Source organism: Hyla sarda, chromosome 5 (genome assembly GCF_029499605.1).
Source record: "Hyla sarda isolate aHylSar1 chromosome 5, aHylSar1.hap1, whole genome shotgun sequence".
NCBI lineage: Eukaryota > Metazoa > Chordata > Amphibia > Anura > Hylidae > Hyla > Hyla sarda.
Window position 1 is genome coordinate 207,854,570 of NC_079193.1, and position 26,286 is coordinate 207,880,855.

The 26,286-nt window shown below is 44.1% G+C and overlaps 1 protein-coding gene across 1 annotated transcript in view; it reads right to left on the minus strand.

Annotated features, from left to right (window-relative positions):
- Positions 1-21,025: 21,025 nt before the first annotated feature.
- The window catches only part of LOC130274552 (MARVEL domain-containing protein 3-like), a 36,611-nt gene continuing 31,350 nt past the window's right edge, over positions 21,026-26,286 (minus strand). Inside the window, exon 3 of the mRNA XM_056522992.1 lies at positions 21,026-21,708. Within this exon, the coding sequence (XP_056378967.1) occupies positions 21,026-21,708 (683 nt within the window). The remainder of the gene's footprint in view (positions 21,709-26,286) is intronic.

The window sequence follows — 26,286 nt, forward strand, 5'->3', positions numbered from 1 at the left end:
GGAGCCATAGGGTTTTGACTGACAGGACTGGGAGCAGACATAAGACAGTTTTTGTGGCAAGTAGTACCCCAGTTCTTGATCTCCCCGGTGGTCCAATCGAAGGTTGGGGAATGGCGTTGAAGCCAAAGTAGTCCAAGAAGAATTTCAGAAGTGCAGTTAGAGAGGACCAGAAATTCAATCTTTTCATGATGGGGTCCAATGCACATTAAGAGGGGTTCCGTGCGGTAACGCACAGTACAATCCAATCTTTCATCATTAACAGAGGCGATGTAGAGGGGTCTTGCGAGACTGGTCACTGGGATGTTGAACCTGTTAACGAAAGAGGCCAAAATTAAATTTCCTGCAGATCCGGAATCCAAGAAGGCCACAGCTGAGAAGGAGAAGGTAGAAGAAGAAATCCGCACAGGCACAGTAAGACGTGGAGAAGCAGAGTTCACAACTAGAGCTGTCTCACTTTTGTGTGGAGTCGGAGTGCGTCTTTCCTGACGTGGAGGTCGGATAGGACAATCCTTCAAGAAGTGTTCGGTACTGGCACAGTACAGGCAGAGGTTCTCAATGCGGCGGCGTGTCCTCTCTTGAGGTGTCAGGCGAGACCGGTCTACTTGCATAGCCTCCACGGCGGAAGGCACAGGAACGGATTGCAGCGGACCAGAGAAGAGAGGAGTCGGGGAGAGAAACCGCCTCGTGCTAACAAAGTCCATATCCTGGCGGAGCTCCTGACACCTTTCGGAAAAACGCATGTCAATGCGGGTGGCCAGATGAATAAGTTCATGCAGGTTAGCAGGGATTTCTCGTGTGGCCAGCACATCTTTGATGTTACTGGATAGGCCTTTTTTGAAGGTCGCGCAGAGGGCCTCGTTATTCCAGGACAATTCGGAGGCGAGAGTACGGAATTGGATGGCGTACTCGCCAACAGAAGAATTACCCTGGACAAGGTTCAGCAGGGCAGTCTCAGCAGAAGAGGCTCGGGCTGGTTCCTCGAAGACACTTCGAATCTCCGTGAAGAAAGAGTGTACAGAGGCAGTGACAGGATCATTGCGATCCCAGAGAGGTGTGCCCCATGACAGGGCTTTACCAGACAGAAGGCTGACCATGAAAGCCACCTTTGACCTTTCAGTTGGAAATTGGTCCGACATCATCTCCAAATGCAGGGAACATTGTGAGAGAAAACCACGGCAAAATTTAGAGTCCCCATCAAATTTGTCCGGCAATGATAAACGGAGGCTGGATGCGGCCACTCGCTGCGGAGGAGGTGCAGGAGCTGGCGGAGGAGATGGTTGCTGAAGCTGTAGTGGAAGTTGCTGTAGCATCACGGTCAGTTGAGACAGCTGGTGGCCTTGTTGCGCTATCTGTTGCGACTGCTGGGCGACCACCGTGGTAAGGTCAGCGACAACTGGCAGCGGGACCTCAGCGGGATCCATGGCCGGATCTACTGTCAGGATTCGGCAGGCTGGAGGTGGCTGTGTCAGAGAGGGATTGGCGAGGACCGTGTCGGTGGACCGGTTCTAAGTTGCTACTGGTTTTCACCAGAGCCCGCCGCAAAGCGGGATGGACTTGCAGCGGCGGTAGCAACCAGGTCGTATCCACTGGCAACGGCTCAACCTCTCTGACTGCTGAGATAGGTGTGGTACAAGGGAGTAGACAAGAGCAGGGTCGGACGTAGCAGAAGGTCAGGGCAGGCAGCAAGGATCGTAGTCAGGGGCAACGGCAGGAGATCTGGAACACAGGCTAGGAACACACAAGGAAACGCTTTCACTGGCACAATGGCAACAAGATCCGGCAAGGAAGTGCAGGGGAAGTGAGGTATTATAGGGAAGTGCACAGGTGAAGATACTGATTAAAACCCATGCGCCAATCAGTGGCGCACCGGTCCTTTAAATCGCAAAGACCCGGCGCATGTGCGCCCTAGGGAGCGGGGCCGCGCGCGCCGGGACAGCACAGATGGGGAACGAGTCTGGTAAGCGGGTCGGGATGCGCATCGCGAGCGGGCGCGTCGCGAATCGCATCCCGGCTGGGGACATTATCGCAGCGCACCCGGTCAGCAGGTCTGACCGGGGCGCTGCGAACAGGAGAACGCTGTGAGCGCTCCGGGGAGGAGCGGGGACCCGGAGCGCTCGGCGTAACAGATACATGGGGGCGACATTGGGTGTCTGAAATTCATTGGCATTGAAAAGGTCAAACTGTTGGCACGCGGAGGTGATATTGACCAAGTGTTACTCCAGAAGGAGTGCCGCTGGATTTATAAACTTGGGACATCCACCCCCAGAGAACTTAATGATCAACTGAAGTTTGTGTGCTTCTTGTGAATTGATAATGGTGCCCCCCCCCCCCCCCCCAATGTACCGTGATCAACAGGCAGATAGTGGAGACCATACCGGGTCTATAGGTAGTCTCACCATTAGATATAGAGGACAGCAAAAAGCAAAGATCAGCTCACCAATCAGTCCATAAGCAGACACATCTGATGATTTTCTGGGAGCGTGGATGCAGGAAGCCGTTACTTCCCGTAGCAATAGGAACAAATAGTAAGAAGGGCATCCAGCTCTCCGTGAAGTAATCCAATAAAATTTAGCTTTTAATCTTGCACATTAAAATGAAAAAAGATTTACCACAAAGTGGGAAGTGACATGTCACTAAAATAGAAGTGAAACGCTTACGCGTTTCGAGCAGTTGCTTTTAGTCATGACATTGACATCATGTCACACCAGGGTTTAAATATATACTGGCATAATGCCGGCACCCACCGTGATACAACCTCCCCTCCTCCGCCAAACAGGATATGATGTGGTATCCTGTTTGGCGGAGGCGGGGAGTTTGTATCACGGTGGTTGCCGGCATTATGCCAGTATGTATTTAAACCCCTGTGTGACATGATGTCAGTGCCATGACTAAGAGCAACTGCTCAAAACGTGTCTGCATTTCACTTCGATTTTAGTGACATGTCACTTAACATTTCGTGGCAAATCTTTTTTCATTTTAATGTGCAAGATAAAAAGCTAAGTTTTATTGGATTACTTCACCAAGAGCTGGATACCCTTCTTACTATTTGTTCCTCTCACTGTTAGATAGTTTCTTAACAGGCAAGTAGGAGGTTGGAGAGCGGGGCTACCCTTCTTAGGGCATCCAACCCTGCCTAGGATTAGGGTAAATTGTTTAGTTATCCTAGGGTGAGCCTAGGTTCCTTAGGCTTCTGCTGCATACCCCTGCCCCTCCCCCATATTAGGGAATCTTTTCTTCAGGGGGGCTACTTCTTACTATTCCTATGTGCGTATGTGTGTGTGCATGGATAGGCAGTAGCACATATATAATTGAATATTGGCTCCTCATTAAGTATGTACATCTACACACACATGCTTTGTTTATATGCGAACATCTATCTCATATGATTGCCTGACGTGAGGTGTCACCCATTGTCTCTATGTGAGGTGTCACCCATCGCTTTAATGTGAGGTGTCACCCTTTCCGGGGAATTCTAACACACTAAGAGGGTTAATATATGTGGTGTACTGGTACCGTATCCTATCCGGTACCTGCGTGTGTGGGTCCCCTTAGCCAGAGTCCCTAGGACGTCGGGGTCCCCATTGTCTAGTCCACCCCTGGTCACCTCTCATCCAGATAGTTATTGCGCTAGTAATTTATTTAGGAAGCATGTAAATATGATAGCCATGTATATAAATAGTTAATTACCTGTCTGTAGCGTAGCAGGACCTGCGGGTCACATGGTCAGATGAACTCTATGGTATTTCTGCTTAAGGACCTTTGGAGGTCCCTGTGACGTATGCTACCCATCACACTGTGTAACAGTGAATGACGGATGTTCGGACCAATCAGATTCTCCCCGCCCCTGCCCATATAAGGGAGCGGCGGCCATTTTTCTCTCTCTTGTTCTCTTGTTCCTGTGCAAGCAAGCAAGAAGCATCTGCGCTACTGAGATCAGTGAGTCTAGGCCTGAGCCTTGCGGCGACGGCCGATATCTTCTAATTTCTGAGTGTATCAATCCCCACGCACTCTGAAAGATCACTGGACCTTATCTATCCCCTAAATCCGGACGGATCTGCAATAATTACCCTAAATTCAGAGACTTTAATTTATTTCAAGGTCCGCAACAATTGTCAGTCATTGAGCTATATAGAGACTGTATTCCTGAGACTGTTATTGTACATTGGATGTATCGCAAGCACTTAAGTAAAGATATCCAAGTTCAAGTTCAAGTATCTTGTGGATCTTCAGTCATTTTATTACATGCACCTATCGTTACTGGGAAGGGCGGCGATAGGCCGGAGAATTACCTCAGCATACTAGCCCTCAGCCTGGCGTCACGAACTATAGGGTTAACATTAACCCCTCATTTACCGAAACAATACCCCCACTACCAACACCCCCCAAGGGCTACCACATATATAGTTGCCCCCACCTAGGATTCCTGAGTTACATAATTTTAGCCTATAGCTATCTATGTATTGAGCTATGCCTGTGTTTAAATATATACCATAATTTTTTGCAGACATACGATACATATGAATCTAACATAGTTGTTCACATGATTGTCCTCCTGGTACATGTGCCGTTTCCACTAAGACCCGGCAAGGTGTGTCCCAGCTGATAAAAATGGGGCATGGGGTGATGGCACAGTAAGATGATAGAGGGCTCCAATTTACGTACTATCCACAATGACATATACTTACCTAATTCATATGTAACCTAATTTACACCTTTTATTTATTTATCTTTATTTCGGAACTGGGACATTCGTATTACCCTAGGCAATGTCCCAGTACATGAACCTTAGTCGCTTAGTACTACAATGCAGTCGAAATCACTTAGCTCTTATGGCTCTGCCGACATCCTTAGCCACAATCAGTGCTACCTAGCTCCGTCCTGCTGTGATGTTTCAGCAGGTGTGGCATGCTGACGTGGAAGCCAGCAGAGCTGATATGATTTCAGATGCCGGTCCTCCGGCTGAGAGTGCATTGTAGCCATCTCTGTTACTGACGGCTCCCCACCACTGCGGGTAAGAGCTCCAACGGTACACACAGGGACCGGGCAGGAGATCATATGCTGTGGAGTGGTCTGTGGCCGTGACCAGGACCTGTACAGGGATCTCCAGTGTTATGTTGATCTGAGTCAGGCTGCATCTTGCCCCATCCACCTACACCGCTACACCCCGTGGTCCCGCCATCACCATGTGTCACCACAACTTTGGTGTCACGAACAGGATACGGGTGTGTGCCTTAACCACTTAACCACTAAGTCAGTCAGGCCACCCATTAACAAGATACGGGTGTGTGCCATAAGCAAAGTGCCGCATGTCCTTCCCCCCTCCAGTCTGAACTGTGTCCAAGTGAAAAATGGCATGCAGTTGCGAAAAAGTGTGCGCCACGAAAGTGTACGGGACTGTGTTACTAAACTGTGTTTTTGCTGTGGCGCAGATAAAGTAGTGGGGAGGTGAAGAAGAGACTGTTAATTGTTATTGCCCAGTGTGTGAAGTCAGTACCTGAAGGGGTTAAACAGAGTCCGGTGTTTCCCGCATGCGGGAGCGGTCGCAACTCCGCCCAGTCAGTCGCCAGCGGTGACGCCTCTTGTGAGCCGGAACTAAAGGTCCGCCCCATGTTGCACGGGGGAAGACTTTACCAACCGGACCAAACAGAAAGTTCTCCGGGCGCAGCGACATTGAAAGTTCTGGCGGCTACGTCCAGCTCAGCAATATACCGACAAGCACCCGCTGCAGCGCAGACTCTGCACAAACCAACGATTCTCTGTCACAAGTCTCCAGCACCGGTGACAGTTAGTGTTAACCCCTCAGTGCCCAACGAAGTCCATGGGCACTTGCTGCATATTGGGGGGAACGCTGCCCGGAGGGTTCCTGCTAATCAAGAGTTAAACTGCTGCAGTCTATTGCCAAGCATCTTAAAGAGACAGCGCACTCAAGTGATGGTGCACTCAAATCTTCTTAAAGCGACAGCGCACTCAAATCTTCTTAAAGTGACAGCACACCCCATTCTTCTTAAACTGACAGTGCACTCAAAAAGTCAACAGGATGTCAGAACCCAGCTCTCTAGCAGCGAGGTCATCAACTGCCCCAGCTGGCAGGAGGATCTTGCCAACCCTGCCTACAGTCAACATCAACAGTCCTAATGTTCCAGTATCTGCACCGGAGACCTCTTCACCCTGAGGGATTTCAAAGAGAAGATGCAGAGTTTGTTTGTCTTTTACTCTCTCCCTCCTAATCAATAGGTGCAGCTGTTCACGGGACAACTACAAGGACCAGCACTTGAGGAAGTCTGCACTTGGTCTGCCTCCGAGAAGGCGACGGTAGAGCAGATGTTCGAGGGGTTGTACCAGGTATTTGAATCACATTATCCGTCAGAGGTACGCCTCCGGTTGTATGAGAGATGGCAGAAGCCAGGTGAGACTCTTATGCAGTAGAGTGAGATATTATGCAGTAGCTTTACAAAGTGCTCTAGAGACTGTTCAAAAACAAGATGGTATCACTCTCAATCAGGGTAACAAAGTATTGATGGATAGAGATGTCGCGAATTGTTCGCCGGCGAACAGTTCCTGGCGAATTTAGCATGTTCGCATTCACGTTGCCGGCCGAACATATGTGAAGTTTGATCCGCCCCCTATACTTTAACATTGCAGTAAACTTTTACAGCCAATCAGCAGCAGTCCCTCCCTCCCAGACCCTCCTACCTCTTGCATGGACACCATTTTACCCTCATTCAGCATGCTGCAGGCTTAGGAAGTGGAGGGTCAGAGAAGCTGCTCCTGCTGTATAGGGAAAGCGATAGCTAGGTTGCTGCTAGGGGGTGTATTCAGGGTCCAGTTTACTTCTAAAGAACTAGTGTAACATCTGCTTTAAGGACAGCACCCAAAAAAGCCCTTTTTAGGGCTGAAAGATATCAGTCCGTGTGTCTTGCAACAGCTGGAGGCACCCTGGTTGGGAGGGAACCGCTGGTTAAAAGGGGTACTCCAGAATCAAACTTAAGTTCCTTCAAGCAACTAACTACTACAGTATTCAAAGGGCTGAAAGATATCCCTCCTGCATCATAGAGTCTTCTGGACTTTTGGACATGCGCTTGTTCTTAGCGCTTGTTCTTATATTTCAGCCATGTGTACATGCCTCATTTTTCTGGCCTCTGGTGCTGCCCTTTTTCTGCTGCTGCAATTTTTTCTGGCCTCTGCTTTCATCTTGATTTGATGAAAAATGTTATTTGGAAAAGGATTTCTCTGTGATTTTCACCGTCCTGCATCATAGAGTCTTCTGGACTTTCTGATAATTTAAACTTGAATTTTCCAGAGTACTAACCATTACACCAAGGAACGCTTGTTGCGTGTGATTTTTAAACTTACATTTTCAAAAATAAAATACAGAGAGGGATGAACTCTGTTTCTTTATTTGATGAAAAATGTTATTTAGAAAAGAATTTCTTTGTCTGTTTCTCCGTCCTGCATTATAGAGTCTTCTGGACTCTTGGATATGCGCTTGTTCTTATTTTTCAGCCTGTGTACATGCCTAATTTTTCTGGTACTTTCTGCTGACATCTCTGTCCATTTTAGCAACCGTGCATATTAGATGTATGGAAAGGGTAGCATGGTAGCTCAGAGGTTAGCACTGCTGACTTGCAGCGCTGGGGCCTTGGGTTCAAATCCCACTATGTGCTGCCTAAAGGGGGGCTCTAACTATGTGCTGCCTAATATGGGGGAATCTATGTGATGCCTAAAGGGGGATCTAACTATGTGCTGCCTAAAGGGAGGCTCTAACTATGTGTTGCCTAAAGGGGGGATCTAACTATGTGATGCCTAAAGGGGGCTAAATCACGTTATTCCAAACCATTTAGGAATAATAGGTGATTTATGCCCTTTATGGATTAAAACCAGACTCTGCAACTATGTAATTTTCCATGGGAGTTTTGCCATGGATCCCCCTCCGGCACGCCACAGTCCAGGTGTTACAACTTTTAAATCACTATTGTGGCCAGAAAGAGTCCCTGTGGGTTTTAAAATTCGCCTGCACATTGAAGTCAATGGTGATTCGCCCAGTTCGCCGGTTCGCAAACTTTTGCTAAAGTTCGCATACGCGTTTCACGAACCGAAAATTTTATGTTCGCGACATCACTATTGATGGACAGGTTAATTGATGGGGCTCACAATAAATGGGTACAATTACATTAACGTGGTCTAAGGTGATAGGAGGTGCTCAACCCCCAGTGCAGTTGTGCACATACGCTGGAGTGGAGGACCTGCACTTGTGGACCACAATATGGGTTCACTCCTGTGGTAAATGTAAACAATGACATAAGCTAACCCTCAAAACTGATGTAAAATTGAGACATTAGCCAGTATATCTTTATATGAAAGACATATCTGAGCCCGCACACCATGCTAAGGTTTCTCAAGTGGTACGGGACAAGCTCAGTTGATGATGTTAGCAGTACAAAACCCCAATTTGTCTTTCCCTGCTTTTAAAAAACTGGCTATTCAAGTAATTGAGTCCGGGACTGAGTCTACAGATGTTTGTACTGCCCTTGCACCTGCTCAGGAGCCCTCAGGGGTGATGGTCAGGCCTATACTACCCCGTTTAAATGTCCCGACCGCAGTCCAAGCAACCATGTCGGTCACTATGGATTCAGACTTCCAAAGTATTTAACAAGACCTTGCACAATTGACTAAGGTTATCAGGGAGCTCACCACCCGGCCTGTTCCACTCTCCCGTGAGCAATCCTTGCCTAGAGAAACCCCCCTCTACTCCTGCCCTATATAATGCCAGTTACTGTACTCCTTCACGCACCAGGTATTCTGGGAGTAATAGACCCTTCTGTACTCACTGTAACAAGCCTGGACACTGGACAATGCACTGCTGGGGTTTAAATGGAATTCCACCTGGGGTCAAGGACCGGTCCCCAGGAAAACAGCCAGCAGTCACAACTCCAGAATGCCCTAAGTCAGGACTATCACTTTATGTCGCCCCCTTCCCCTATGTAAAAGTCATTGTAAAAGGTGTACAATTGGAGGTGTTGATAGATACAGGGTCACAAGTGTCTACTATAACTAAAGATGTTTCCAAGTACTGGAATGCTAATTTGTTGTGTGAGCCTGACGATGTTGATTTCAGGGTGGTGGCAGGTAATGGGAAACCAATACCCAGACATGGATATTGGTAGCTCACCATCCAGTTGGGGAAACATGTACTCAGGGGACAGGGAGTGATTGTAACTGCTGTGTCTGATAAGGGGTCTGCAGAATTCATATTGGGGAGGAATATCATGAAACACTGTTTCACTGACATTGTAGATTCCTTGCATGCCTCTCTCCCCTGTCAGCGGGCTGCGCAGCACCACTTAAAGATTCTCCAAGCGGAGCAGAAGTTTGCCAAGGTGAAGTTTGCAAAGTGCAGATTCAAGACATCAGGTCGGTAACCTTGCAACCCAACACAGAGACAATCCTCTGGTGCCGTGCACGTCCTGGAGTGAGAAACCAGGACTACCAAGCCCTGCTAGAGCCTATACAGTTAGCAGATCATCCGCTAGTTTGAGCAGCAAAAGTCTGATCACAGTTACCAACGGGAGAGTTCCAGTCTGACTAGTCACGGATGTTTGGACTCCAAGTTCCATTCACTAACTCTCCACAAGCAGGCCCGTCACTAAAGGACAGGCAAACCAAGCAATTGCTTGGGGCCCGGAGCAGAGCCGGCCCTTGGCCGTCCTGTAGCGACGGGGAAATTCCCCCCATCACTATTAAGGACATCCCTTTGTCCCGAAAGATGTTTTCAGGACACAGGGATGCCCCTGTTAACTCTCTGCAACCCGCGTTAAGTTTAAAAACGCAGGGGCCGCCGGGATATAGCGCATGCCGGGACGTCACTGACGTCCCGTGCGTGCACCCATAGCAATGGAGGCGCAGAAGACCGGAGCATCGAGGAGGAAGACAGACGTCAACTTCGGTGTTTCGACCACCGCTTCTCCGGTCCCGGGATTAATGCTACGGCCGGACCGGAGGAGCGGTGGTTGAAGCACTGAAGTGGGGCAGTACACAGGCATACATCCTCCAGCCACACCCAGAAGGCACCAAGTGAACACATGACCCACAGCTTGATTAATGGGCTTTGGCTCAGCCCCCTTCTATCTAAGGGGCAGCCATTACAATTCTCTCTCTTTTGCTGCTGAGGGACAGAGAGACCAGATGTCTCAGTGCTACTCTCCAGCTACCTGGAAGGCCTCAAATCTACAGTCAATCTAGTAAGTCAAGTGTATGTCTGCTGTCACTATCTACAGTCTAGTCAAGCCTCAAGTCAATTCTAATACAAGTATAATTGGTCCCAGCAAGCTGCGAGGTCCTTCTGTGTTCCTGGCCACCTCTCTGGGATTCTGACCTAGCTGTGAAGATAATAACACCTGTCTAACCTCAGTAAAGCCTCCGTTTTAAACCATAACCTGGTTGTGGACTCTCATTTTCACTGCCTAGCTATTGGAATAACGGAGATACCGTTTGGGTGGTTCCGGTACCCAAATACCATATTAAAAGGCTGGATAACCCATTTATGCTAATAGGCTATTCATTGGTGACACTTGGACTTTAAATGAAGATGCTTCTTCTTAATCATTATAGCTACAGTTAATAGATAAAGTATTAGTATTTGGATTTATTGTATGCAGTGGAATTAAATACATTTGTGAAATAATATACCTTAGTTTGATTTTTATTCATATGAGTAAAAAACAAATATTTACCTATCCCTGCCCACTTGTAAAGAATATGCCTGACATTTGCAAACAAGATCCTAATGTGGGCAGATGCTGAGTGAGCATGAATGTGGTTGATGTGGTTGCAGAACTGGGTCAATTTCTATAAACTCCATAGCTCACTTGAAGCTTTACTGCCATCCTCTGGCAGAAAACAATATTGTTATTTCGCTGCACAAAATGGCTCAAGTTTTAGCTCCAAAAGGCATGGCAGGATCGAAATCATCTTTATCACATACTGTTGTAATAATTACCATATCATATCATTACCTTACAATTTATTTCTCTTCTATTCACTGACATTTAAGAAATGATTCCTGTTGATTCATTTATTGGGCTTCAATATTCTTTACCTCAATTTTACAGAAGGACTAGATGGTGTTCTTATGTGTAAGTGGAACTTTATTAATTTGGCAGCGAAAAAAGAAGAGATCTAAAATTAATAAATCCTTATTTTTTTTGTATGTACAGACAGGTTAGGGAGGGCTGATCACATCTTTGCAGTATGTTGGTAAACAACCCCCCGTTACCACAATACAGGGCTTCATTACAGTATGTGCTGTGGTGACAGTGAGGGCTATGGGAGGGGAGTCGACGTGAATATGTAACTGCAGGGGCGTTTGTTAAGCACTGCTGAGACCCTCATACCATCACCCTGGCCGTAGTTGTCTCTGCTACCTCTGCATGTTCCTCTCGTGTGCTCTGTGTGGGGGCTGAGGTTGGGTGATGATCAACATACCATGAAAAGGTAACAATATTTAAAGTAAACACAGGTCTTTTCTGGACCATTGTGACTTGAAATTATACTAAACATACAATGCTACAGACGGTTCAGATCTGTGAAACGTGTCAATGACTGGAACAACTGACCAATCAGAATGGACATTTCACTGGTAAACTACCTGTATTACGGAAATACAGTACAGACCAAAAGTTTGGACACACCTTCTCATTCAGAGTATTCTTTATTTTCATGACTATGAAAATTGTAGATTCACACTGAAGGCATCAAAACTATGAATTAACACATGTGGAATTATATACATAACAAAAAAGTGTGAAAATGTGTCATATTCTAGGTTCTAGCCACCTTTTGCTTTGATTACTGCTTTGCACACTCTTGGCATTCTCTTGTTGAGCTTCAAGAGGTAGTCACCTGAAATGGTCTTCCAACTGTCTTGAAGGAGTTCCCAGAGATGCTTAGCACTTGTTGGCCCTTTTTGTCTTCACTCTGCGGTCCATCTCACCCCAAACCATCTCGATTGGGTTCAGGTCCACTGACTGTGGAGGCCAGGTCATCTGGCGCAGCACCCCATCACTCTCCTTGGTCAAATAGCCCTTACACAGCCTGGAGGTTTGTTTGGGGTCATTGTCCTGTTGAAAAATAAATGATGGTCCAACTAAACGCAAACCGGATGGAATAGCATGCCGCTGCAAGATGCTGTGGTAGCCATGCTGGTTCAGTATGCCTTCGATGTTGAATAAATCCACAACAGGGTCACCAGCAAAGCACCCCCACACCATCACACCTCCTCCTCCACACCAGCACACCTGTGAGGTGAAAACCATTTCAGGTGACTACCTCTTGAAGCTCAACAAGAGAATGCCAAGAGTGTGCAAAGCAGTAATCAAAGCAAAAGGTGGCTACTTTGAAGAACCTAGAATATGACATATTTTCAGTTGTTTCACACTTTTTTGTTATGTATATAATTCCACATGTGTTAATTCATACTTTTGATGCCTTCAATGTAAATCTACAATTTTCATAGTCATGAAAATAAAGAAAACTCTGAATGAGAAGGTGTGTCCAAACTTTTGGTCTGTACTGTACATGCACTGATATGTTGTCTGGTTGAGCCTCCTACAGTACAGTATGGTACTACATGTCCTATCCTGCTCTTTACACATGCCAGGGTTCACTGTTCCTTTAGCACACTGTGTACTGTACAGAACCATGAAGAAGCTCCTGTCCTCTACATAGAAAGTGATTTACAGCTTCCAGCAGCTTATCCTTACTTTTATATGTAAGGACTTGCTGTTACTGTATAAGTTATCTACTTTATTTGTTTTAAATCGTCACTTTTTCCTATTGTTGGAAGACATTTGGGGGCTTCAAAATCAATTACCAGGTTCCATAGAGTTATAGTCTCAACATAGCCTCAACAATTTCTTCTCCGGACAGAGGGAGTGCCCCCTCGTCCTTTGGGGGGGGGGTTTAACCTGGAACAGTTTTTCTCCATATTTTTTGTATGGGCCATTAATATACTAATATACATTTATCATATCCCCCTTAACCCCTTAAGGACCACAGGTTTTTCAGTTTTTTCACTTTCATTTTTTCCTCCTCACCTTTTAAAAACCATAACCCTTTCAATTTTGCACCTAAAAATCCATATGAGGGCTTATTTTTTGCACCACCAATTCTACTTTGCAGTGAGATCAGTCATTTTACCCAAAAATCTACAGCAAAACAGAAAAAAAAATCATTGTGCGACAAAATTGAAGTAAAAATGCCATTTTGTAACTTTTGAGGGCTTCCGTTTCTACGCAGTACATTTTTCGGTAAAAATGGCACCTTCTCTTTATTCTGTAGGTCCATACGGTTAAAATGATACCCTACTTATATAGGTTTGATTTTGTTGTACTTCTGGAAAAAATCATAACTACATGCAGGAAAATGTATACGTTTAAAATTGTCATTTTCTGACCCCTATAACATTTTTATTTTTCTGCATATGGGGCTGTATGAGGGCTCATTTTTTGCGGCATGATCTGAAGTTTTTATCGGTACCATTTTTGTATTGATCAGACTTTTTGATCGCTTTTTATTCACTTTTTTATGATATAAAAAGTGACCAAAAATACGCTATTTTGGACTTTGGAATTTTTTTGCGCGGCAATCTAAAGGGTTAATAGCCAGCAGCGGTGATCGTCGCATGTCGGCTATTAACGACGGCCCCCAACTGCAAGAATCAGCTGGGGGCCGGCCGGTATGACGCAGGCTCGAGTCGGGAGCCCGCGTCATACCTCGGTAACGGCAATTGGACGTGTATACACGTCCATGTCGTTAAGGGGTTAAACGTCTCTTCTCAAGACTAAACAAGTGTAAGTCCTTTAATCGTTCCTCGTAGCTAAAATGTTCCATGCCCCATATTAGTTTAGTCGTGCGTCTCTGCACCTTTTCCAGCTCCGCAGTGTCCCATTTATGGACTGGCGACCAAAACTGAACAGCATATTCCAGGTGAGGCCGTACCAATGCTTTATAAAGGGGGAGTATTATGTCCCTGTCCCTTGAGTCCATGCCTCTTTTGATACATGACAATATCCTGCCGGCTTTGGAAGCAGCAGCCTGACATTGCATGCTATTCTGAAGTCTGTGATCTACAAGTACACCAAGATCCTTCTCCACCAGTGACTCTGACAGTTTAATCCCCCCTAAGACATACGACCCATGCATGTTATTGGTACCCAGATGCATAACTTTACATTTATCCACATTGAACCTCATTTGCCAAGTGGATGCCCAGACACTTAGTCTATCCAAGTCATCTTGTAACTTATGCACATCCTCTATAGACTGTACCGTGCTACAAAGCTTGGTGTCATCTGCAAAGATAGAAACAGAGCTGTTAATACCATCCTCTATATCATTGATAAATAAATTAAGCAACAGCGGTCCCAGTACTGAACCTTGGGGTACACCACTAATAACCGGGGACCAATCAGAGTACGAATTATTGACCACCACTCTCTGGGTACGATCCATGAGCCAGTGTTCAATCCAGTTACAAACTAAAGTTTCCAAGCCCAAAGACATTAACTTACCTGTCAGACGTCTATGAGGGACAGTATCAAATGCTTTGGCAAAATCCAGAAACACTATATCCACAGCCATTCCTCTGTCAAGGCTTCTACTCACCTCTTCATAAAAGCAAATTAGATTGGTTTGACAACTTCTATCCTTAGTAAACCCATGCTGGTTATCACTTATAATACTATTATCCCCTATATATTCCTGTATGTAATCCCTTGTAAGTCCTTCAAACAATTTACCCACAATGCACGTTAGACTTACCGGTCTATAATTGCCTGGCGAAGACCTAGAGCCCTTCTTGAAGATTGGCACCACATTCGCCTTGCGCCAGTCCCTTGGCACAATACCAGACACCAGAGAATCTCTACATATCATGAACAAGGGTACAGATATTACTGAACTTACCTCTCTAAGAACTCTTGGGTGTAGTCCATCCGGTCCTGGAGATTTGCTTACATTTACTTTACTTAACTTACCTTGTACCATCTCTACATTAAGCCAGTTCAGTACATTACATGATGTGTTACCAGCACTGACCTGTCCAATGTCAGCTCCTTTTTCCATAGTATATACAGAACTAAAGAACCCATTCAGTAGCTCCGCCTTCTCTTGATCGCCCGTGACAACCTCCCCGTTATCATTATTAAGGGGTCCTACATGCTCTGTCCTTGTTTTTTATGTATTTATATATCTAAAAAAATATTTAGGATTAGTTTTGCTTTCTTTGGCCACTTGTCTCTCATTTAGAATTTTTGCCGTTTTTATTAAATTTTTACAGATTTTATTAAGCTCCTTGTACTGTTTAAATGTTATAGCTGACCCATCAGATTTGTATTTTTTAAAAGCCATTTTTTGTTGTTTATTACTCTTTTAACATCATTTGTCAGCCATGTAGGATTTAGTTTTGTATAGTATAGTTATTTAGAGTTGATTTAAAGATGTCCCATTTACCTTCTGTATCAGCATTTGACAACAACTCCCCCCAGTCTATGTCCTGTAGTGCAGCAGTTATATGTTTTTGCCTTCCCCGTCTGTCTTTGTTTTCTACATTTTAAGTCAAAAGTAACTATATTGTGGTCGTTATTACCAAGGTTTTCCCGCACAGTTACATTACCAACCAGCTCTGCGTTGTTGGAAATGATCAGATCCAACAAGGCATCACTCCTTGTTGGGTCCTCCACAAACTGGCCCATAAAATGATCCTGCAATAAATTTTGGAATTTTCTCCCCTTTGTAGTTTTAGCCAACCCCCGACCCCAATCTATATCTGGATAGTTAAAATCTCCCATTATTACCACTGTACCTGCCTGGGCGGCCCTCTCTATTTGTTTATACAGCCGACCTTCTATCTCTTCAGTGATATTAGGGGGTCTGTAGATTACACCAAATACAATTTTTTCAGTATTTCACTCCTTTTGTAATTCTACCCACAGTGATTCCACCTCCTCAGAATTATCACACACTATGGCATTGTTCACACTGACTTTCATACCACTTCTAACATACAGACAGACTCCACCACCTTTTCTGTTCATTCTATCCTTGCGAAACAATGTAAACCCCTGCAGATTAACAGCCCAGTCATGCGAGGAGTCCAGCCATTTCTCAGGGACCCCAACTATATCAATATGTTCCTCCAGTATCAAGGCCTCAAGCTCCCCCATTTTATTTGCTAGGCTTCTGGCATTTGTGAACATACACTTTACATTTCCATTAAGTTTTACACATATAGTCTAACTAATGGGATTTTCTGAGTTATTGGGGTTAATGTTATTATTTGAGTTATAAGGGCTAATTGTACTATTTAAGTTATTGGGGCTAATGGGATTTTTTGCGTTATTGGGTCTAACGTTATTTTTTAAGTTATTGGGGCTAATTGTAGTTGTAGTTATTGAGTTATTGGGGCTAATGGAATTTTTTGAATTATTGGGGTTACAATTTTTCGGGCTACATTTATTTTTACGGCTGGTTTGTAACCCATGGATCTCCTTATCCACTGCTCTTAACCTCCCCCCACAGGACTCCTCTCCACCCACCATTATATCCTGACCCCTCTCTAACCTATCCATCCCACTGTCTGCTTTCTTTGCTTTATTATCCTCCCCCCCCCACTCAACTAGTTTAAATACTCTGCCACACCTTCCAGGATTCACTTCCCCAGCACAGCATGCTCAGAAGAGGGGACATCAGCAGACTCCTGCAATGCTGAGGGACTACTACTACTCCCATCATGGGACAGACTTGTTTCCATAATGGGTATAGTAATTCCCCAGCTGCGGGAGTCTGACAGTGGCTGGGGAGACAACATTAGTGTTTGTACTTCAACCCCCATCATGGAACAGATTCTGTTCCATGATGGGGCTTGTAGTACAGGGGCTAAGGGATTGATTGCACCTTCACCTTCCTCACTTCTGAGACCCGATGCGATTAGAAGTTATTAAACAGGGGAGCAGGCGGCATGTTCCACCCCCCTGCGATGTACGATGTATTTACTCTCATTTTTTAATTCCCCGCCGGGAGCCCTGAATGGGCGGTACTGAGGCGGTACATTCAGGGCTCCTGGTGAGGTTTTCAAATAGAAGCGCTGCGATGGGGAAAGATATATAGAATCGCTGGGGGGGTAAGATATCCGGCCCCCACAGCGCTTCTATATATCTTGCCCCCAGCAGCGCATATATATGTTCCTCCCGCAGCGCTATCATAAGCCCCCGGCATCGCTATGAATGAAAAGTATTCTACAGCAGCGCATCTGGACGGCGCAATAGGCTGCTGAAAGAATACTTTTCATTCATAGTGCTGCAGTGGCATCTGTATATAGATGCGCTGCAGGGGTCAGACATATATCCATATGTCTGGCCCCCACAGGATTTCTATAATCATATGCCTTCGCAGCACTATGAATGAAATGTATAACAGCAGCACATCTGGCCGGCGCGATGCGCTGCTGAAAGAATCCTTTTCATTCATAGTGCTGCAAATTCATATGATTATAGAAGCGCTATGGGGGCCAGGGGGGTAGATGCCGCTGCAGTGCTATGAATGACAAGTGTTCTTTCAGCATCACATTGCGCCGGCCAGATGGCTGCTGCAGAATACTTTTCATTCATAGCACTGCCTGGGGCTTATGATAGCGCTGCAGGGGGAACATATATAAATGGGCTGCGGGGGGAACATATATAAATGCGCTGCGGGGGAAAAATATATATAGAAGCGCTATGGGGGCCAGACATGTACCCCCCCCAGCGAATTTATATATCTGTCCCCACCGCAGCACTTCAATTCAAAAACCCCGCCAGGAGCCCTGACTGGCTCCTCAGTACTGGCCATTCAGGGCTCCCGGCGTGGAATGTAAAAACGAAAGTAAATACATCGTACATTGCAGGGTTGCGGAGCTTCCCGCCAGCTCTAATAACCAGCTCTCTCAGAAGTGAGACCCGGTGCAATCATTCCCTCAGCCCCTGAACTACAACCCCCATCATGGAACAGAGTCTGTCCCATGATGGGGGTTGTAGGACAAACACTAATATAGCCTCTGCAGCCAGGGAACTAATACTCCCATCATGGAAACAAGTCTGTTCCTTGATGGGAGTAGTAGGCTGTGGGAGTCTGTAGGCAGAGGTGTTAAAACGGCTATACATGAGGGATGTTATAACGGTTCTTAACGGATGAATGTGCCCGTTATTTTGACGGACATTATTCAGCCGTTAGCACCCGTTATTTCATCCGTTATTATACATCCGTTTTTACACAGAAAATGGATGTTTAATAATGGATGAATGCTCATAGTGTGAAAGGAGGCTAATGGGTTCTTGGTTACATCATTGGCCCCAATTAATCAAAATCTGTGAGAGAAAAACTTAAGAGATTTTGTCCACAGCAGCCAATCACAGCTCAGCTTTCACTTTACCAGAGCTTGTTAAGATATGAAAGCTGGGCCTTGATTGGTCACCAGTTTTTCTCTCACATATTTTAATAAATCAGGGCCTATGTCTTTAGAGAAAAACACAATGGGGGAGATCTATTTAAACCTACACAGAGCAAAAGTTGACCAGTTGCCCCAGAAACCAGATTGTGCTTTTTCCCATTTTTTAAAAAGGCCTCTTAAAAAAAATAAAAGAAGCAAGATGATTTGTTGCTATGGGCAACTGCTCTACTTTTCCTCTGCACAGATTTTAATGAATCTTCCCCATTAACTTTCGTGTGAAACACGAGACTTCCAGTTTATTTCTATGGGTTGGAAATGCGAGTATGGTACGGGCTGCACAAGTGGAATGTATTTGTCCAATATTTAACAATGTATATATATATACCTCTTCAGAAAACCTTCAATAATTTGCAGATGGAAAACATATATAGATAGGCCATCAACAGCTTTTGGGTGTACAACCCCTTCAAGTTGTAGTCTATAGCTTTCAATTGAGAGTTTATAGTTAAAAGAAAATGAGTGTTGCCATATAAAAAAAACAAAAAAAAACAAAACAAGACTTTATTTTAATAGCAATTTACATATTGATACACAGAGTAAAAAATACTGTACAGCAAAACCATATATACAGGAGAAGTATAAAAGGGGTTATGTGACTTTAAACTTGAAAATTACTTTTTTTTTTAAGCTGCCGGCATGAAAACAACAATATGGCACTTAAAGGGGTACTCCACTGCTCACCGTTTGGAACAAACTGTTCCAAACGCTGAAGCCGGCGCCGGGAGCTCGCGACTTAATAGCCCCGCCCTCTCAATGCAAGCCATCACGCCCCCTCCCATAGACTTGCATTGAGGGGGTGGGGCTATGAAGTCACAAGCTCCCGTTGCCAGCTCCAGCATTCGGAACAGTTTGTTCCAAACACTGAGCACCCCTTTAACTCATGCTTCTCCCCTGATGCCTTCGGAATCGCAGCTCAGTCCTCTGGTGCGGTTTTCTTCTTTGTTGCTGGGGGTCAACACGTCAGACTGCCGTTTAGCCTACAGCCGGCAGCAACGATGTCCAGCCTCGGAAAGTGATAGGCTGAGGGTCAGTGTGACATATTGGGTAGGAAAAAGACCAGTGCGGGGACTCAATACTTAACACTGCTGCTCTGTCTAATACTGGCCGAGGCAAGACATCGCTGTGAATTGCGATTAACTGAGCGGCAGTCTAACGTGTCAACTCTTAGCAACAAGGAAGAGAACTGCACAAGAGGACTGTGCATCAATACCGGATGCACCGGAAAGGCAGCAGGAGGTAAGTCCGTTTATTTTTATTTAAAGCCACATAACCCCTTTAAAGGACATTCCTCGGTTTAGTTTTAACAGATGTTCTTTGTCTTCCACTTGAAATGGTTTTATTCATTACAATGTATAGGAATTCATATCTACATGACTTGGGTAACACTTTCTTATAATCTCCAGATGTTCTGTTGTTTAGTTATCTAACTGAAATGATGACGTCTACAGAACATATTAGGGAGTAGCTATTAATTTTGATGTGATGAAATGCTATGTTGTTACCGGAATCACCGTTGGCATGAGTTATCTGAACGTAAAGCTGAGGGAGTTATGGCTTCTTTGTAGTTATCCTTGCTATTGACCTCCATCCACAGCAGTATGAAGGCAGAATATGGAATTCTTCCACTACTGCAGCTTCTTGGAACGTTTACTTTATTTATGATGTTTAGAAGGTTCTATGTTATGTATTAACCCTTAGAACCAGAGGGACTCTTTCAGCCATCATCATGTATGCTCAACATCATCATTTATTATGGCCTTATGCAGGATGTCCTATCAGATCTGGAAAGCCTTTAAAAGGGGGAATCCGCTGCTCAGCACTTGAAACAAACTGTTCCGAACAACGGAGTCAGGAGCTTGTGACGTCATAGGCCCGCCCCCTCACAACGTCACATCCCGCCTCCTCAATGCAAGTCTATGGGAGGGGGCGTGACGGCTTTCACGCCCCCTCCCATAGACTTGCATTGAGGGGGTGGGATGTGAGGTCATGAGGGGGCAGGGCTATGACGTCACAAGCTCCCGGCACCGGCTCCAGCGTTCGGAACAGTTTGGAATAATTTTGTGCTATCTGGTACGTGGGTTCCAGGTGTCTGACCTCGTCCTGTTGGCGTTTTTAATGCACAGAAAATAAAGCAAGATTCTTGGAGCACGGACTTTGTGAGTGGCCTCTCATTTTTCCTACCATTGTTATAAATAACAAGAAAATAACACATTTGATCAGTTACAGTTTTCAAAGTATTTGTAATTTATCCTTTTTTCTTCAGATTACCTATATTGGAGTATTGCTTTATTTGTATATGTATATATAAATAATATGTTATGCTGAAAAATACCCCAATAAAAAAAAAGAAAAAGACAGCCAATGAGTTAACAGTCACAAGCCAACAGTCTTGCAAGTAACTGGCAAATATTATAGTATTAGTCCTGTCGATATATTTTGTACTGTAGACAAAAGTCACACCTTAATTTTTGTCCTTTTCTGTATCTATACTAATGTACTGGGGAGGAAGTTAAGGCTGTCCTCTCTGGATCTGTGCAGTCTTTGTTGGTTGTTATTGGGTGAGGTAGGTACATATTCATGGGACAAGTAGTTCTTTCTGAATTCACGTACTGTTCTGATATACAGTGCACACAAGATGGCACTTGGAAGATACACACATGCAGCAATAAGCCCAAATATTGCCACAGCAGCGTCCCCTCCTTGCACTTCACAGTTCATCCAGGTATAACCACGGCCTGCGTACAGGCGCTCCCTAGTTTTACAAACGTCGGTAGCATTTACTTTTTTGATGAAGTACAGGTATAAACCAACTGCAACAATGTATCCCAAACAACCCATAACATCAAATATAATTTCTACAAAAAGTAATTTTATGGAGACCCTGTGAATGGGTTTGGATCCAAGAATCAGGAAGACTATTGTTAAGGCACAAAAGGACAAGCTGAAGGCAACTCCTGCATATACTCCAGGTGCTCTGAGTTGACTATACTGCCGATCCACATCTCTCACTTGCTGCAGTTCTGTGCCTTCAAATGGACTGTAAGCCGAATTAATGGAAAATGAGCCAAAACCAGCTGCAGAAGTGTAGCCGCTTAGAACTGCATATGAAGCAACCACGCAGATCAGCACCAAGACCCCTGCTGTTATTTCCACAAATTGCAGGACCCCTTTGAAAGAAAACAGAAACAAATTAGTGTTGATAGAACAAAAATAAAAGTATTCTGAACAGGGAAATTAGGTATTTAGTTGTCTAAAAACCACAATGAAATGTAATCCTAATATTTAATAACCTTTGTATTCAGTCTTATGCTCCATGAGGCAAATTCAGTTACACTATAAGGTTAGTTAAGAAGTTAAAGGGGTATTCCAGGAAAAAACTTTTTTTTTTTTTTTTTATATGAACTGGCTCCAGAAAGTTAAACAGATTTGTAAATTACTTCTATTAAAAAAATCTTAATCCTTTCAGCACTTATCAGCTGCTGTATGCTCCAATGGAAGTTGAGTTGTTCTTTTCTGTCTGACCACAGTGCTCTCTGCTGACAACACGGTTTGTGCCAGAAACTGTCCAGAGTAGGAGGAAATCCCCATAGCAAACCTTTCCTGCTCCGAATAGTCCCTGACATGGACAGAGGCGTCAGCAGAGCCCCCGTTACAATAATGGTAATTGAGTTTCGTGTGTAATGGAAGCGCGAATATGCATGTGCGGTTTTTAGGTAAAAATAACCAACATGCTGGCCTTCTGCACCATAGATCTAATACAGGGCTGTAGCTAAAGGCTTATGGGTCCTGGTGCAAAAGCAGAGCTTGGGGCCCTCCACCTCCATGTGCAACTTTGCAGCACCAGGTCCTAGCAATGATGTTGTAAAATTGTAATTAGGAGGAAGATTGGGGCCCCAGTGCTGTAAAAGCAGAGGAAGACCAAAATTGCTGGGATAGGGATTAATGCATTAACATTTGAAAGGATGTGCTAGGACCTTCCCTACACTTACGTCAAACAGAATATGCTGTGAGCTGCTAAATGCAATCTAGACCAGCCTTACTTCTACATCTTTATTACTTACCAGACCATGCCTATGAAGGAAATGAATAATTGGCACACAGGAATTTAAAGTAAGGCAGATGAGAGGTAGTGTGGTAGAAAAACACTTGTAACAGTAACAATCATCTTCAGTGGTGTCTACCCCAGAATAGGAAAATTTGCAATACTTGAAGAAATACAGACAACACTTCGGTAGGTCAACAGTAGGATCCACTCCCCAGCATCCAGAATAAGAGTGAGTTCTACCTGGAGTCAGGTTTATTTGTCTAGAGAACATCATAAGGAGGGTTTACAATGCCACTCCCACAGTTATAGTAGAATGGGCAGAGTTACCGTATAATGAGCCACTGCGCGATCAGTAAGTTACAATAAAATGATTCAACCTCCAGAGACATAGCACAGAGACATTGGGAAATCACAATTGCGACCACTATAGCTATGGCACTGATCTGATCACTCCCTGGCTAAATCTTGACCCTGCTTTTGCCAGGCAGCAGAACACACATTTCCCGCAATTAGAGATGAGCAAATTGAAGCTGACGAACCTGAATTCAATACGAATTTCATGAAATATTCAATTCGCAATGAATGCGAATATCAACACAATTCTATATTGCTTCATTAAACTCCATTTACTGCTGTCCAGGCTCCAGGGCATCTAAAAAGGGGGATCCACATTTCAGTACATGGGGCAAGGAATGCTGGGAAGGGAAGGTGGGAAGGGAAGTAGGCGGGATGACTCAATCACATGCAGGATGCAGCCGATCAGCAGCCAGTCACCCCTGTGATGTCACAGCCCTATATATTTGGCAGCCATTTTGCGGCTCGTCATATTTATTACACTATATAGAGATAGGACGGACATTGCTGTGTGTGTGTTACACAGAAAAGCTCATTCCAGCAGCGTTTCACATCCTAGTCACATGAGCATTCAGGTGGACAGAGAGCAGTGTTTTTTCAACCGAAAAGGATTTTTACTGCAGCCATTAACCTCCGAGATGTGAGAGGGTGGAAGTAAGAGTCAGAGAGCAGATAAAAGTAAGACCATGTCTATTCCCTGGAGAACCCCTTGAATGTGTTGAACAAATAAATTTCAAGGGGTTTTACCATGAAGATAAATAGGTCTAAACTGATCCCTTATAGTTTTAAATTAGAGGGGAAAAGGTTTATGCAGTATATGGTAAGCTTTCCATTGTAATATTATTATATGCAAATTTACCATGCAGTCATCCTTATTACTATGGAAATATTTTAATATTGTATTATGTACTTTGTACTGGCTCAGCTAAAATATGAGCATTTTATGTATGAAACTGAAAACCTTTGTCCACAATGTATAGTTTTAATGCAGTTTAAAAGGGTAGATTTAGAAAGGAGAAGACATATTAGGCTCTCTTTATACAGTGCAATTTTTGCTGTTAAAAATATCTGACCTCTGATAAAAACCTGACAGACTGGTGTTAGGGTCCATTCACACAATGGTTTGTGTATAAGATTTATTGCGGTTTAAGAATATTAAAACCACATTTGAAAATGTCGCTTAGCTGTTTTGGCCTCAAATTGCTGTTGCTATTGCTGAAAGTCTAACTTTTTTTCACATTTTATGTTACAGCCTTTTGCTAAAGACAGACCAAATATTCAAGTTTCACCCCATTAATCTGCACCTAATACCCCATAATGAGAATGTAAGAACTGAATTTTAGGTACAAATAATTTCACGGACATAAAAATATTCAGATCCTTTGATTTGGCACTTGAAAATTTTGAGGACCTCCTATTTCTCTTGATAATCTTTAAAGGGGTACTCCCATGGAAAACTTTTTTTTTTTAAATCAACTGGTGCCACTAAGTTAAACATATTTGTATATTACTTCTATTAAATTTTTTTAATCCTTCCAGTACTTTTTAGAGACTGTATACTAAAGAGAAATCCAAAAAATAAATGCATTTCCCTCTGATGTCATGACCGTAGTGCTCTCTGCTGACCTCTGATGTCCATTTTAGGAACCTCTGATGTCCAGAGCAGCATATGTTTGCTATGGGGATTTTCTCCTACTCTGGACAGTTCCTAAAATGGACAGCAGAGGTCAGCAGAGAGCACTGTGGTCATGACATCAGAGGAAATGCATTTCTTTTTTGGATTTCTCTTTAGTATACAGCCCCTAAAAAGTACTGGAAGGATTAAGATTTTTTAATAGAAGTGATTTACAAATCTGTTTAACTTTCTGGCACCAGTTGATAAAAAAAAAAAAAAAAAAAGTTTTACACGGGAGTACCCCTTTAAAATGTTTCTATACCTCGAATGGAGTCACTTGTGGTAAATTCAGTTAATTAAACATTACGTGGAAAGAGCAATCCCTGTATATATAAGGTCTCACAGCTGGCAATGAATATCAGAACAAAAACCAAGCCACGAGATGGCAAAAACTGCCTGTAAAGCCCAAAGGCAGGGTTGTTTGAAGGCTCAGATCTGTAAAAGGGAACAAATAAAATATCTGGTTCACTGAAATTTCCCAAGAGCATACAGTCTTCAACAACTCTTTAAATTGAAGAAGTTTGGAACAACCAGCACTCTTCCTAAAGCTGACTGCCGACCATACTATCAGGGGGAGAAGAGTCTTGGCAAGAGAGGTTACGAAGAACCCAATGGTCACTCTGAACTCCAAAAAGGTTATGCGCGCAGATGGGAAAAAACCTGCGTGACGTCACACGGGGCGGAGTCGTGACGTCACACTCGTCTACCATTGTGGTCAGGATCCGAATCCTCCAGCGTTGCCGGTGTGTGAGGTGAAAGCCGTACAGGGGGGTGCAGCAGCTGAGATCCCGAGGGTCCCCAGCAGCGGGACCCCAGCGATCTGACCTCCAAAGGATAGGGGATAAGATGTCTAGGGGTGCAGAGTACCCCTTTAAATCCTATTGAACATCTCTGTAGAGACCTAAAAATGGACACCTTCGGTCCCCATCCAACCTGAAAGAGTTAAGAGGATCTGCAGTGAAGAATGGCAGAAAATCCCCAAATCCAGGTGTGCAAACCTTGTAGCATCATTCTCAAGAAGACTTGGTAAAGAGTAAATTGTCTGAATTCTTATGTCAATGCAATAATTTTTTCCTAGCACAAATCAGCAACATAAAACAAAATGTGAAATAAGTGAAGAGGTCTGAAAACTTTTCAAATATACTGTATGTCATGGAAAGAAACTCAAAATGCAGCAAATTTAATTTCTATCTTTCTACTCCGTATGCATGTTTGTGACTGCTATAGTAAGTGTTCTGAAAGAAAATGTTCAGTAGAAAAATAAACCCTTACTTGCTAAACCTGTATGTTGACCTTAACTTTGTTGTTTGAATAAGGGATTTTTTGTTTCTAATTCATAAAGCTTCAAAATAATAGTATCAATGACACAAACCCACAGAGTGAGCTGATATTGTGGGAATTACAGAAGAAAACCTTACCCAAGTTTAAAGGGGTGCTCTAAAAATGTCCCAAAGTCACCACAATACCTGTTCTGTGTCCCCTGTAGTTATCCATGTGATTCTGCTAGCTCCTGTGGCCCCTGTTGTCTCCTAATTATTTTTTTTCTTTGCTTGCAGCCCAGACTACAACTCCCAGCAGTCAGTGTGGTTCTGTGTAATGGCTGCCAGACAATTGCTCTTACTATGTTGTGTTGTTGTCAACATCACACACTACATGTCTTCTCTGCCAGCA